The sequence below is a fragment of the Elephas maximus genome, chromosome 12 (genome assembly GCF_024166365.1).
Source record: "Elephas maximus indicus isolate mEleMax1 chromosome 12, mEleMax1 primary haplotype, whole genome shotgun sequence".
Taxonomy (NCBI): Eukaryota; Metazoa; Chordata; class Mammalia; order Proboscidea; family Elephantidae; genus Elephas; species Elephas maximus.
In genome coordinates this window covers 61,400,780-61,415,144 of record NC_064830.1, presented here as the reverse complement: position 1 = coordinate 61,415,144, position 14,365 = coordinate 61,400,780, and the positions used below count along the sequence as shown (strand labels likewise).

The window sequence follows — 14,365 nt, the reverse complement described above, 5'->3', positions numbered from 1 at the left end:
TGCAATTGAGGACACAGTCCAAGGTCACTGGCCATGACCCCTCTAGTATGGAGAGTGGGAAGCAAGGGGAGTATTCACATTTGCTCCACACAGGTTGTTGTTGAGTCTTTGGCAGTGAGAGCATATAAATCAGAACAGCATCTTTTTAAAGGCAGAGGTGCCCATGTAAGTCCTTTTGTGCATTAATTCTCTGACTATAACGGCTATAATTGCACTGGGGGCAAAGGTGGGACCCAAAAAGGGCAGAATATGGCTCTGTGGCCCAGGGAGTGTGTTCCCGAGGCTTCTGTTGGAAAAGACAAGGCACAAATATGAATCGGCTATTTTTGGCACAACATTCATTAGCAGCAAAGATCATGCTGGGCAGTTTAAGAACCAAATCCTGGTAAACAACAGGGCAGGATAAACACTGCAGCAGGTGTCACTTCAGGGGCCCACTCACAACACGCTTGCAGACCTTGGTACCAAGCAGTCCCAACCCGTCCTGGCTGTAGTGCTTCTGTGAGACAGTGCCTGGGGTGGGAAATATGGGTGGGGGTAGGGTAGGGATGGTGGGGACCGACAGGGTACCTTGCATGAGCGCCTCCACGGCTGTGCGCGGCTTAGACAGCCGCCTCTCTTCCAACTCACTGTCGGATTCATCATCCTCCTGGATATCGATGTCTGAGTCATTGTTACCTGGTGAGAACACAAGAAAGACAAAAGAGCAGCTTCTGTCACTACAATTAAAAGCACTTCTGTCCAGTAAAACTCTTGTTCAGCAGCCATGTACGAGCATTTTTTGTGATGCATTAGATTTCAGGAGACTCTGGATGTGCCAGTAGCTGCTTAGTGAAGAGGTTAATGCAAACCATGACACACTGGTTTGCTTCAAATGTTTTTCAAAACAAGTCAGATGTATTAGTTAGAAACAGTATTCTGTACATGAAACCAAAACACTGAGCAGCCAGCTATCAAGGTATGGCAGTTCTACTCTGTCCTACAGGGTCACTATGAGTCGGAAGAGACTTGATGAAAACGGGGTTTATATATACACATAAACACACACACACACAGATATGTACACTTGTATACATATCTCAGTTTTTCAAAGCTGAAAATGCCGTTCCGGAATAAACATTCTCTATCTCACAAAAAAAAAAAAGCAATTTTTTTTTTTTTTTTATCTCAAGCGTAGCCTTACTTCCACTCTTGAGCAGTCGCTTTTCTTCTTCCTTCAGCTTGTTCTGCATCAGACGGAGAGTGTTCTCAGCTTCCTGTAGAACAGGAAAAATAAGACTCAGAAGAGATGGCCTTCTTTGGGACTATTTTATTATTCTTTGCCATGTGTGAAGGTACTGCTAAGTCTGCGATATAGAGAAAGAAAGGATCTAAACTAGAGAAGAGGGAAGAGGACTAGCATCACCTGAGCTACTTACTACTCTGGTCCCAAAACCTAACATCCCTTCTCTCTGTGATCACCCCGCAGTCCTGTGGAAAGGAAGGCTCCCAAAAGCTGTGCAACTGGCCCTGGCTGCCCTCCAAACCCGTGCTCCTTCCACGACCTTTCACTGCCCTTGAAGAAAATGAATATCATAACTGATGTCCGTCAATGTGCCTGCGTGGGCTGGCGCCGTGAACGGACACTTCTAACACAAGACAGGTACAGGCCTCTCCCTCTTCAAAGAATAAAGCACAGATTTCATTTTTCAGCCCTGCACTACCTTCAGAATTTCAGCCTGAATGGGGTGCTGGTCAGGATGGGGAAAGGAAGGAGTAAAGAGTGGTTTTAATTCCCAGCACAGAAATAAGATTTTTAAAGGCAATATTTTAGTTAGGTTACAAAAGGTGGCCATGATTATTATCCAAAGAGAGATAGGAAAGGGAACTGGCTTTTAAAATGTTGTTGCTCTAAGCATTAAGAGAAAAGCATTGGTATTTTGAGAGGCCAGGTGGTATAAGCATGGAGAGCAGGAGTGAGTCCAGGCTGAAACAAGGATAAGTACTTGGTGAAGGAAGGTGGGAGGAGGGAAGGGGAAGCCTCAGAGGTAACTTGGGCCAGCTACTTGCCACCCCAACACACGTTGTGTTTATGTTCTCTGAACCCGGGAGGCCCTCGACAAATAAAACGCTCAAAGATAATTTTCATTGGCCCTTTGCCTTTCTTTCCTAGGTATCCAGTGTTAAAAACTGTCCTGAACTCCAGGCTCTTCTCTTTGCCCTCAAAACATAGCCATCCTGTATCCCAGTCCTTCAGGACCTGCTACTCTGCTAGGGAACAAGGGTGCCAATGGGCTGCTCATCAAGACAGACATGTCCATACTAATATGCTATATACTCCCAGTTAGCCCTCCTGGGGACAACAAAATAACTTGACCTGAATCCAATGCCCCTGTTTGTAAGAAGGCTGGCATACCTTTACACCAAATGCTGCCAAGGACAGTGTGAGAAAGGGAGATTAGAGACCAATTTCACCAGAAACAGAGATGCTAAATGGTCACTCTTAGATGAGAAAGAAATATCCCTAAGGGAAAAGGGTAATTCAAAAGGTGATAGCAACTTGGTCCAATTTCCTTTGCTCTTCATTCCATACGTATCAGCTCATGCTGGGATCTGGAATGCTGTTTCCTGAGTGGCTGTGCCCACTGGGATGAGGGGGACCTGCAGACAGCTGGTTGGGTTGTGGATCACACATGCTTCCCACAATAAACCATTATGACCACTCTGCTTCACAGAGCAGTCTCCAGTAAGCTAGTTTGGGTGACTCAATTAACCAGGGCTTGAAAATCTTTAAATGACCTGACCAAGTACATTTTCAGATCTGTACTCAGAGTGGCTCCATAATTTGCGGGTTCAGTGAAAAATAAAATGTAGGTCTCCTTGTTAAAAATGATTAATGGCCAACAATCACTCTAAGGCAGAGATGAGAAGGCTGGGGGGGGGGGCGGCGTGCTGGGCAGGGAGACTACTAGGGCAATGGGAACAGAACAACTACAACTGAAATAATGAGAAGGTTGGTACAATGTGGAGAATATAACCAATGTTACTGAACATTATCTGTAGAAATTGCTGAATGGGAAACTGTTTTGCTGTGTACACTTTCACCAAAAATACAGTATTATTTTTGAAAAACGATAAAGTATTTCAATACAATTAAATAAATAAATGATTAAGTATCCCAAGACAGCAGCAGAAGAGCATTAAACCAGGTATGGCCCCCCTGCACGTGGAGCTCCTTGTGCCTTCTCAGGTCACATGTCTGTGAAGCCAGCCATCTGTAATCCTAAGTGATCACACCCTGATGATAACATAACATCAGAGATCTGGAAGCCCTGGGGGTCCAGGTTACACTGCCAGCAAAATAAAAGAATTACATGAGCAATCCTCAGACTGACCAGGGAGAACATGCATCCACTCATTTTTTTTCACAAGGACATTTACGAACTGGCATGTCAACAGGCACAAGATACCACGCCACAACGAATGGTCAGTCCAGAAGAACAGGACAAGCACTTACCTCAAACCTCTCTTGTTCCATCCTATGATGATCCTCGAGCTGTTGCTCCAGGTAAGTCAGATTACGAAATTTCTCTAGATAAATGTCATACTGCTTCTGCAATTCTTCTTCAATCCTCTCATATTCATCCATAAAGGCTGGCCTAAGAAGACCAAACGAAATAACAAGTGAAAGATTAATCAAGACGCTATAGCTTGAAACTGGTATTCAGCATTCTAGATACTGCCAGGATTTTCCTGGAAAACCCTCTTCTTGCAGAAGGTCCCTCACTCTTTAACAGCTTAAAGCTAATTTCCTTTTTCCCTTCCCACTCTCAAAATGCAAATACCTTTTCTTAAATCATAAAGTAAGATGTGCTCTTTGTGAAAACTTGAAATTATCATAAAGGTATGAAGAATAAAGTAAAAACTACTCATAATCCATTACCAGGCAAGAGCACTTAATATTCAGAGTACATTCTTCCAGTTTTTTCTATGCATAGGTATACATACAAGTACACTTTTTACAAACATTAAATATTACCATAAATGAAGTTCTGTAGTCTTTATTTTCAGTCACTATACCATAGACTTCAACAAAGAGTTAAAAAATAATCGTGTGCTATAGCCACCTCTCCAAATCAATCAATAGATGGCATTTACCATCTTTGTTGGGCATAACATTCTACTGTCTGAATGTTCCAAAATTTAATCAGTCCCCTAAAAAGGGAAACACAGGATGCTACAAGTTAAATCTAAGTTTCAAAACAATTAAAAAATATATATAACATAAAAACCTGGATTATGGCCCCCAGACTCTCTGTTAACCCAGAACTAATACCAGTCTCGAAGCCAACTCTTCAGGTATAGACTGTACTATAAAACATAAAAGAATACTCGTGAAGAGTGTACTTCTTAGTTAAAGTAGATACATGAGACTAAATGGGCAGCTCCTGTCCAGAAGCGAGATGAGAAGGCAGAAAGGGATAAGAGCTGGTTGAATGGACACGGGAAATCCGGGGTGGAAAAGGCGAGTATGCTATCACATTACAGGGATAGCAACTAGGGTTATGTAACGATACCCAGACCACCCAGTGCTATCGAGTGGATTCTGACTCACAGCAACCCTACAGAACAGAGTAGAACTGCCCCATAAAGTTTCCAAGGAGCGCATGGCGGATTTGAACTGCCGACCCTTTGGTTAGCAGCCATAGCACTTAACCACTACGCCACCAGGGTTTCCCTATTTAACAATATGTGCATAAATTTTCGTATGAGAATCTAACTTGAGATGTAAATTTTCACCTGAAGCACAATTAAAAAAAAAAAAAAATCTGTTTTAACTGATTTGCTGAACTGTTACTTCTTCTCTTATTATTAATCCAAAAGGGAGAGAATTCTGCTCTTTTAAAAATATAAATATAAATAAATGAACTAAAAAAATAATCTATGGACTGAAGCAAATCAGAGATGGTTTACTACTGAGAAGATCTGGGGTTCAACAAAAGTGTATTTGTGCTTTGACGATTGCGTTATTTTAATGGCATAATGTATTTGCTAGCACTGATTTCAGAGGAGGAAGGAGTGTAGCAGCTGCCCCTCACCGGGGGCGGCGGCAGGGCCACGTTGCCCGCAGGTGCTGTGCTTTCCCCAGTTGCTGCCTGACCCCAGATCTCAGGATGGTAGCCAGAGTGTGGCCCAGCCACCAAAATCTCCAAAATGCAGAGCACTTTCATGGCAGATGCAGGAGCTGGGAGGAGGAGGTAATAAAGACAGAAACAAAAATAAATGGGGAAAACCCAGCAGAGATGCAGGGAAAGAACAAAGAAAGGGAACAAGGGAAGGAAGGTATAAAACAAGCAAAGACAAAGAGAGGAAAAAGCCCCAAGAAAATGTGAGGAACACCCTTAAAAAGGCTCCACTGACCAAGAGGGTGTTTTACGGCACTATTATTCATCAGTTAAAAAAAACCTAACAAGCTGCCGGGCACCTGACTCCAATTCATAGCAACCCTATAGGACAGAGTAGAACTGCCCCATGGGGTTTCCAAGGCTGTAATCTGTAGGGAAGCAGACTAGCACATCTTTCTCTTGCAGAGCTGCTGGTGGGTTTGAACCTCTGAACTTTCAGTTAGCAGCTGAGCACTTAACCACTGCACCACCAGGGCTCCTTTTATCCATCAATATTCCCTGGAAAAGGTATATTCAATGAGGTGAAATCAGAAGAAAGATGAATTACTGGTGAGGAATTACAAAAATCTAAATTCTACTCAAACCAGGACACAGGAGAGTGTTTCTGTTTCCACTTAATCCATGGTTGGACATGGATGCTGGGAGACCAAGCCTTATGTAAAGTTTACCATCTGGACTGACTGACTTTGCCCTACGTTCCCAGATGCTATAAAAGCTCAAACTGCGGCTCAAGAATTAAGGTGTTTTTCAAATACACGGGAAGCAATAAAGAGAATGAATCTAGCAGTTTGTTGGTTAGGATGGGCAAACCCTGAATACCCTCGAGCAGCGAGAGCCTTAGGCAATGCAGTTTCCACTGCTAGAAGGGTTAGTATCGCTGCCATCTATTCCTCTCTGCTTCCTCTTCACATGGGTGTTTGTACGTACCTGACACTCTGCAGGGTCTGAAGTCGCTTTCGATTTCTTTCAAGTTCTAGTTTTCTCTTTTCGATTTTGGCTTCTAAATTTGCTTCATCAGAGGCCACGTTACTCAGTAGGTCTTTGGTCTTCTGTACCTGGGCCTACATTTAATAGGAAATGAATGAAACAATGTGCCAATAAAACCACCATTCTGATTCTCTGAAGAGAGGAATTTCTCAGCTGCTCAGACATAGCAACATCACACTAAACAAAAACAAAAGCAAACAGATAAAGCAAACACAGCCCCCAAGCAATCACTCATTTGACCAACTACTTCCAGGGGGAACTTGGCATAGGCCCAGAAAAGCTTGTTACTATCCTTTTTTCCTGCCAGGGAAGCAAATGGTGATGGAAAGAGCAGTTTCGGTCCTAACTAAGGTGACAAGAGGCTTTAATTGTCCCCATTTGGCCCAGGGAAGCCTGCACAAACTGGTGTCTGGGTCTTTCTGACAGACCCCTTCCTTTCTCTGAGCATTTCCTTGCTGTCTGGCACAACAAAACCTACCAGGTCATCTTGTACTCTTTCCACCCCACCTCTAGAAGCAGCCATTTTCCCAAAGAGCCCTGGTTCCTTTTAGTGGAGAACGGCATTTAGAAGCCAAGGTCTGGGTGCCAGGTGCGCTGGCTGTTGTTAGTATGCTCAGACCTAAGAAACGTATGAATGTGTAAGTGGGTGTGCATGCATAGATATGTGATACATATACATATATGCAGCCTTGGTGGCAAAGTGGTTAAGAGCTCAGGCTGCTAACCAAAACACAGGCTATTCGAACCCACCAGTCGCTCCCTGGAAACCCTATGGGGCAGTTCTACTCTGTCCTGTGGGGTCACGCAAGGCAGAATTGACTTGATGGCAGGCAACAAAAAAACATACATGTGTATATATATACACGTTCCCTATACATATATACATACATACATGTATATCAATACTTATTCCTATACTATCTACACATATGTTGACCAACATCTCCAACTATAGGATTCATTCTAATCTTCTCCCTTTCTATATTTGTAACCTCCTTCTCCAACAGTGAGAAATTGGCTTCCATTATCCTTATATATTTACTTATTGGATCAATCCCCCTGTATGTAACATCTCCCATCTCTGCCGCCACATCTTTCTCACCCTGCTTAGGCTCTGACTCCCTGTGCTGGACTATTACTGTTTAATGACAAGGGTATTATAACCTTCATTCAATCTATCATTAACCTTCAACCTATCATTCTTAGAATTTTGTACAACTCAAAGAATATTCTTGCTCTATGCCCACTCCTAACTTACATAAGGAGCTCTCATGGCATACTGGTTAAGAGACTGGCTGCCAACCAAAAGGTCGGCAGTTCAAATCCACCAGCCGTTCCTTGGAAACCCTATGGGGCAGTTCTACTCTGTTCTATATGGTTGCTATAAGTCGGAATCAACTCGACAGCAACAGCAACGGGTTTGGGTTTTGGTAACTTACATAAGGCTCCGCAAATCACTAATGATGACTGAGCAGTTACTATGTGCCAGAGAATAGGCTTTACATGCACTGTCATAATCAATGCTCATAAGAACCCTATGAGGCTGGCATTGCTATTCTCCCCATTTTACAGGTAAGAAAAGTGAGGCACAGAGGAGTCAAACTATTTGCCTAAGATCACACAGTATGATTCAAACCCAGGCTGTCTGAGTCTAGAGTTCTCCTCACTATTTGCCTTCTAAATGAATACTTTAGATGAAATTAGCAAATAACAGTTGATCATGGATGAGTAGAAAAGGGTAGGTTCATTCTACTTTAAATGCCCAGCGGTGAGGAGTGGATTAAATAAATTAACAAATCTATAAAATAAAGCATTAATTACTAAAATTATTGAAGAATTTCTAAGGATTTTAATAGCATGAGAAATTGCTCAAACTGACGGAGAAAATGATAGCAGTAAGTAATCTAGATACTCTAGAATTTTTCTAATTTCTACTTAGATTTCTAACAAGAAATAAATCTAGTATCCAACTTTCCTAAATACTTGATGTCTTCATTAACACTTCCCCTTCTCTGATACTAGGCCTAGCTTGTGCTGTCTTGTGCAGATGGGAAATAAATAATTCAAGCCTCAGGCATAAAAACAGCTAATAAAAGCAATCTTACCAAAATATCTTTTATTACAATTCTCATCACTTTTTCAGTCTCATTTATTTCCAGAGGTCTGGCAACTGCTTCTGTTCTTAGCTCCTATGGGAAAGAAGAAATCGTTTACAGATATTCCCAGAAGGGGGGTAATCAAAATCAATATTCCCTGGACACAGTTTATGGACTGGTTCTCAAACGTTCCATTACAACGTGCATCTCTGATGCAAACGTACTTGTGGCCTTCCCTCTTGCAAATGTCTCCTGTACTCATGTCACCAACCTGCCCTCTCTCCAGAGCTCAAGGCCCTCCTTTTCAGCCACACGTTCCATGCACATCTAACATTATATACAAAACTGAACTTCTCATGCATCATCTTTTCTTCCAAATTTACTTCTTTACCAGCATTCCGCTCAAGCAACCCCCAAACTAAGCACAGATGAACTTGCTGTCTGAGCCCCCTGCCAAAGTAAGTCCCTCTAAGCTGCGTAACTGACAACTGCAACCATAAGAACAAAGTTACCTTTGGCCCTGCCCTGGCATGAACCATTCACCAATCAACGGAGACTTTTGTGCCTATCCTATCAGTACTAGAAACTTCTAAGACAGATGGTTTTAAAGTGGATGCCATTATGAGGTTCCCGGGGCACTTTATCAAATTCCATCTTGTGCTTCCTTTAGTCTACAGCACTGGTGGTAAACTCCTTGAAGGCAGGGATTATGACCTCCTCAAGGACATATAGCTCAGTGCCTTGCCTGTGGTTGGTGCTGGTCCTCAAGAAATGTTTGCTAAGTGTATGAAAAACAACTACTGGACAGGGGAATCTTCCTAAGAACCTGACTGTATCAGAATTTGAGAAGTACTCTATTCAGGGTCCTGCGGCTTCCTCAGAAACAGTTCAGCCATTGATTATTTCATTCTTTCATCACAGGACGGTGCTACAGGGTCCCTAATGGAATCCTGGTGACATCTCACGATGATGCCACAGCTCCACTGGCAATCAACAAGGTAGAAGCTCTTCTCTCTAGGTCTGTTAGCAACTAAGAATGGGACACGTGTATGTCTGCTCTATAAACACACAAACCATGGAAAACCTGGCGTTGCGTCATTAGTTATCTAAATCAGACCTTAGTGGCAGTTTTGTTCTGCCAACCAACCTTACCAGGTGGCAGCCACTAAGCTAACAAATCAAGAGCAGGGAAGGTGTCCTGGCACCCAAGTCTCTCTTCCCTACCTTGCCCACTTCCAGTTTGCTCCTAGGGCAGAAATGAAAAGCAGGAGGAAAAATGCCATTACACAATAGCAGCAATAGCAGAACACAGGCAAGGCAGCGGGACTTAAACAGTGGTCTTCAGGTATGGACTGGCATTCCTGGATTGGCACACCTAAAGCCCTAGTGGGTGTCTTTTCATTTAATTTAAAAACACTGGATGCATGCTTCCAATGCCATTAATCCTTATGTGAACTTAAACGATGCTGTTTCTTCTTGAACCAATGGTTCCCAAACCCTTCTGCACATTGGAATAACCTGGAGACCTTTAAAAGCAGATGCCTGCCTCACTGCCACACATTCTGATTCATCAGTACCGGGTATGACCTGGACAGCAGAATTTTTAAAATCTCCCCAAGTGATTCTAATGTCCTAAGGGTATGGGAACTACTCTCTTGAACTGCTACTTACATGAAGTAGATGGAGCATACTCCTTGGTTGGCATGGGCTAGAAGACCAAGAATGGAAAATAAATTTCAACTGCACCATCAACTTCAGTTGGATGACAGTGACCACCTAGAGCTGTGGTCCCCAGACTCTGCTGTGCATTAGAATCACCTGGGGAACTTTTAAAGCTTCCACTGTCTAGGTCACACTCCACCAATTAAATCAGAAAGGAAGGCAAGCATGAGTATTTTTTAAAGACCCCCGGGGTGACTGCAATGAGCAGTAAAGTTCGGGGACCCTTGGCTTAGAAGAGCACTTTACTGAGAGGAACACTGAGGCTGAGTTTACCAGGAAAAAGCATCACGGCCAACCCAGTCTGCCAAGTCTCGGCAACACGCCACATACCTGCCATTCCTGACCTAGGAGCAAAGATGTAAAAGCAGAGTAGGGCCCCTAGGAGCAGTAATGGCAGCAGACATTGTGTATCACTTTCCATATGTTATTTAATTTAATGGTGACAGTTTAATAAAATCAAAACAACTAAAAAGGGAGAAACAACTGAAAAAGAAAATTTTGGAGAGAAAGCAGGCTGAGCAAAGGAAGGAACTATGTTATCTGAAGGCGGCCTACCCTCAACTCCACCTCCTTGCCCAGCAAGTCGTATAGCGATGCTCCTTTGGAGGTGATCTCGGAAGCAAGCTGCCTGGCTGCTTTCAAATCTGCAATCTGAAAGATAAATACAAAAACCAGAAACCTCAGTGACAAGTTCGTTGACAGGCTTTCAGAAATGCAGAACACCCCAAAAGAACCAGCCTGCCAGTATGAATTCCTACCTTCTGTCAGAACACCAGGCTACAGAACACATTTTCATGAGACACATATGTATGCCCTGCAAGACAGTGGTTCCCAAGACACCAACGTGGGAAACAGTCGTCTAAACACAAATAAGACCACTTCCCGGACACCTGGGTCTCCCGGAAAAAACAAACGTCAAGTCAGATTTAATCTGCAAAGAGGAGGTACAGAAGGCTGAAAGCCGACATGCTTCTGATGTGGGCTATGTCACAATAAAGTAGTCTGACCATAACCCGGTGACCAGAGGGGTAAGCTGAAGGACATATTTCCTGTTGCAGAATCCTGACACTCAATGTTTAACTATCTCTGCACTGTCCCTTCATCCTCTGCCTTCAGACTTTATGTCACAGGGTCATTGTGAGGCTCAACTGAGTCAGCAAACATAAGGGACAAACAGTGCCTGGTTGCACGATGGCAAAGTTATTATGAGGGTGAAGATGAGAGTATGGAGACAAGGATGCCAGGAAGAAGATGAGGGTGAGGATTAGGATGAAGATGAGGACGAGGAGGATAAAAGGAGAGGGAGGAAGAGGGCCCAGCATCTAGCCCTTTGCACAGGCTTTTTTCTTAGGATTTACACGTCACCCTCTTTTCCCTGAGTCTACCAAGTTCTTCTAAAGAGGCCAAACATAAACATTTCCTTGCTCTGTTCACTTCCCCTCTCTCCTGAACAACAAATTCCCACCTTCTTTTCTTTTCAAGGAGCCCTGGTGGTACAGTGATTAAGAGCTTGGCTGCTAACCTAAAAGTTGGTGGCTCCAACCCACCAGATGCTCAGGAGAAAAGACCTGACAATCTGCTCCTGTAAAGATTACAGCCTAGGAAACCCTATGGGACAGTTCTACTCTGTCACACAAGAACTGACTTGACAGCAATGAAATTTCTTTTCAAACCCCCAGCAGCAGCAACAATGCCCCCTTTTTCACTCCTAGTTGATAACTTTCGTCCCATCTCTTTAGTCCTCCAGGACAATACTCCCTCTAGTTCTAGCTTCTTCTCTTACCTTGTTGTTGTTGTTAGATGCCACTGAATTGATTCCAACTCAAAGCAACCCCACAGGACAAGGGTAGAACTGCTCCATAGGTTTTCCAGGGCTGTAATCTTTACAGGAACAGATCATCAGGTCTTTTTTCCTGTGGAGCAGCTGGTGGGTTCGAATTGCTGACCTTTCGGTTAGCAGCCAAGTGCTTAAACTCTGTACCACCAGGGCTCCTTTCTTCTACCTTACTGGCAGCAAATTCCCAACTTTCTGTGCAGGCTTCTCCTCGTCCTCTCCAAATCTCAATAATGGAGTGAGTTCACCAGAGTTGAGCCCCTGGACCTCTTTTCTGACCCCCTTCCTTCCTAACGTCATGGCTTTAATTCCACCCACATGCTGATGACTCCCCAACATCCATCTCCAGCTACAGCTCGCTTCTGAGACTCAGACATCCAACCACCTGCTCCATATACCCACTCTGATAGCTAACTGCCACCGCAAATTGAACATGTCCAAAACTAAACTCCTAATCTTCCCCGCAAAACCTGCTCCTTCCATACTCCTCACCATTTCAGTAAACGGCAATGTCATCCTTCCAGGTACCCAAGCCAAAAACTTTAGAGCTGTGATGTCAAATACAGTAGTCACTAGCTACATGTGGCTATTTTAAAACTTAATTACAATGAAATAAAATTTAAAACTCAGTTCCTTGGTCATGTGGCCAGTGGCTATTGTGTTGTATAATCCAGATACAGAACATGTCAATCATCACAGAAAGTTCTATTGGACAGTGCTGCTTCAGAATCATCCTTGCATCTTCTCATTTTCCTGCAACCCACATCCAATTCCATAAGATTTACCTTTAAAATACACTTGATTCCCTTTATTTTGGGGAGTTCTGCTCTACAAGTCGCTGTGAATACGGAACCATTGCTCCTAGGGGAAACACAGGGCTGGGGTCCTGCAAGTCTCTGTTCATGTTTTCATCAGCCAATCATTACATTACCCTGCTTTATTTGTGTTTCTGTTTAAAGACACCTTATTTAATACACTGTTGATCCACGAACATTGAACTCACAGCCAACAGCAACATAGCTCATGCATGATCAAAGTGTATCTAACACACACATTTTTCCTGTAAGGCACGTTACAGCTTTTCGCCCTTAGCAACACTAGACAGCACTTTAGCACTATACTTGGGAGGCATTTTAAACAGCAAAATGACCCACAAAAAGGGCAAACGTGAGAAAAACATGGCACTAGACTGCAAAATGGACACTTGTTTACAGTATGAGAGCTGACACAAGAAGGCAGTCTTGTTTGACTTCAGCTGGGAGTGAGCATGTTAGGCAACTCAAATATCTCACTGCTCTGAGCGTGTCTGCAAACGACCGTGAAAGTGCCATGAGTGTTGATTTTAGCATTACAAACAAATTCTAGCAACCAGACAGGTTTGCAAAAACAGAATTCACGAAGAATGAGAATCAACTGGATGTTCCAAACCCCAGCCATTTCTCCCCCACCTCTCCCACAACCACTCTGGTCAAAGTCACCATCACCTCTTGCTTTCTAACGGGCCTCCCTGCTCCCACCCCTGCCTCCCTCGAGTCTGATCTCAGCCCAGCAGCCAGCATGATCATGCCAAATCATGTCATGCTTAGCTCAAAACCCAACAGTTTCCCATCTCAGAGTAAAGCCAAAGTCTCTGCTGTGGCTTACCAGGCACCACAGGGCCTGTCACAGCCCCCACCCTGACCTCACCTCCCTGTTCTCCTCACGTGTTCTCACTTTTCCTCAAACACAAAGTGAGCTCTTATCATGGGACACTCTTCCCCCTTCAACTGCATGGCATACTCCTTCCGTTCTTTAGATCTCTGAACACGCCATCCAATCCGCGACACCTTCTTATCAAGACAGCACCCCCGCATGTTCCGTTCCCTCCCCACTTTACAACTCTCCACAGCACTGACTCCACCTGACCTACCACACCTTATACTTTTTTATTATCTGACCTCCCCCCAACTAAGCAACCCAAGCAGAGGATTTCTGTCCTCTTTGTCCATGCGTGTATCTCCAGCGCTTGCAATAGTGCCCGGCAAATACCAAGCTTTCAATAATTAGCTGGCTTCACTTATTGTGACTTCTTTTATCCACACGCTGAGGAGCACAAAACTGATGAATTACCCTGAGTCAGGGAGTAGGGAAAGGAGCAGTGCTATGAGTACCAGATATAGCCACGTCAGAGTTTGAAAAACAAAAGTCCATTCCCTTACTGCAAGCCTTTCCTTTTCCTTACCTTTGAGCCCAGATCAAACTTGAACTTGCTGATATCTTCCTCTCCTATTTTCGAGCTCTCCATCCCTTTGGTCTTCATGGCGTTATAAAGGACGGATGTGATCTTCAGGAGTTCTTTAACCGCATACCCATCCGCTTGGTAAAGCTTCTTAGTATTGAGTTTTATATGTGCTTTGGTGGCCTATTTCCAGAGCGAAAAAAAGAGTAAGGCCATTTCCACACAATGTCTAAACCAAATCCCATGCCAGTAATTTAAAATGTCTCTGCCAAAAACTGGGATATAATCTCATAGCATTAAGAGCTAAACATACGAAGAGATTCAGATTGTAAGTGGGTGTATA

The 14,365-nt window shown here is 43.6% G+C and overlaps 1 protein-coding gene across 3 annotated transcripts in view; it reads right to left on the bottom strand.

The window, feature by feature from the left end:
• Nucleotides 1-14,365, bottom strand: part of CLUAP1 (clusterin associated protein 1) — a 32,563-nt gene that overhangs the window by 13,705 nt on the left and 4,493 nt on the right. For all 3 annotated transcript variants that reach the window (XM_049903528.1, XM_049903529.1, XM_049903527.1), the window contains 7 exons: nt 14,026-14,205; nt 10,526-10,621; nt 8,258-8,341; nt 6,093-6,226; nt 3,497-3,638; nt 1,184-1,256; nt 571-678 (listed from right to left, as the gene is read on the bottom strand). In XM_049903528.1, coding sequence (XP_049759485.1) covers nt 571-678; nt 1,184-1,256; nt 3,497-3,638; nt 6,093-6,226; nt 8,258-8,341; nt 10,526-10,621; nt 14,026-14,205 — 817 coding nt within the window. The remainder of the gene's footprint in view (nt 1-570; nt 679-1,183; nt 1,257-3,496; nt 3,639-6,092; nt 6,227-8,257; nt 8,342-10,525; nt 10,622-14,025; nt 14,206-14,365) is intronic.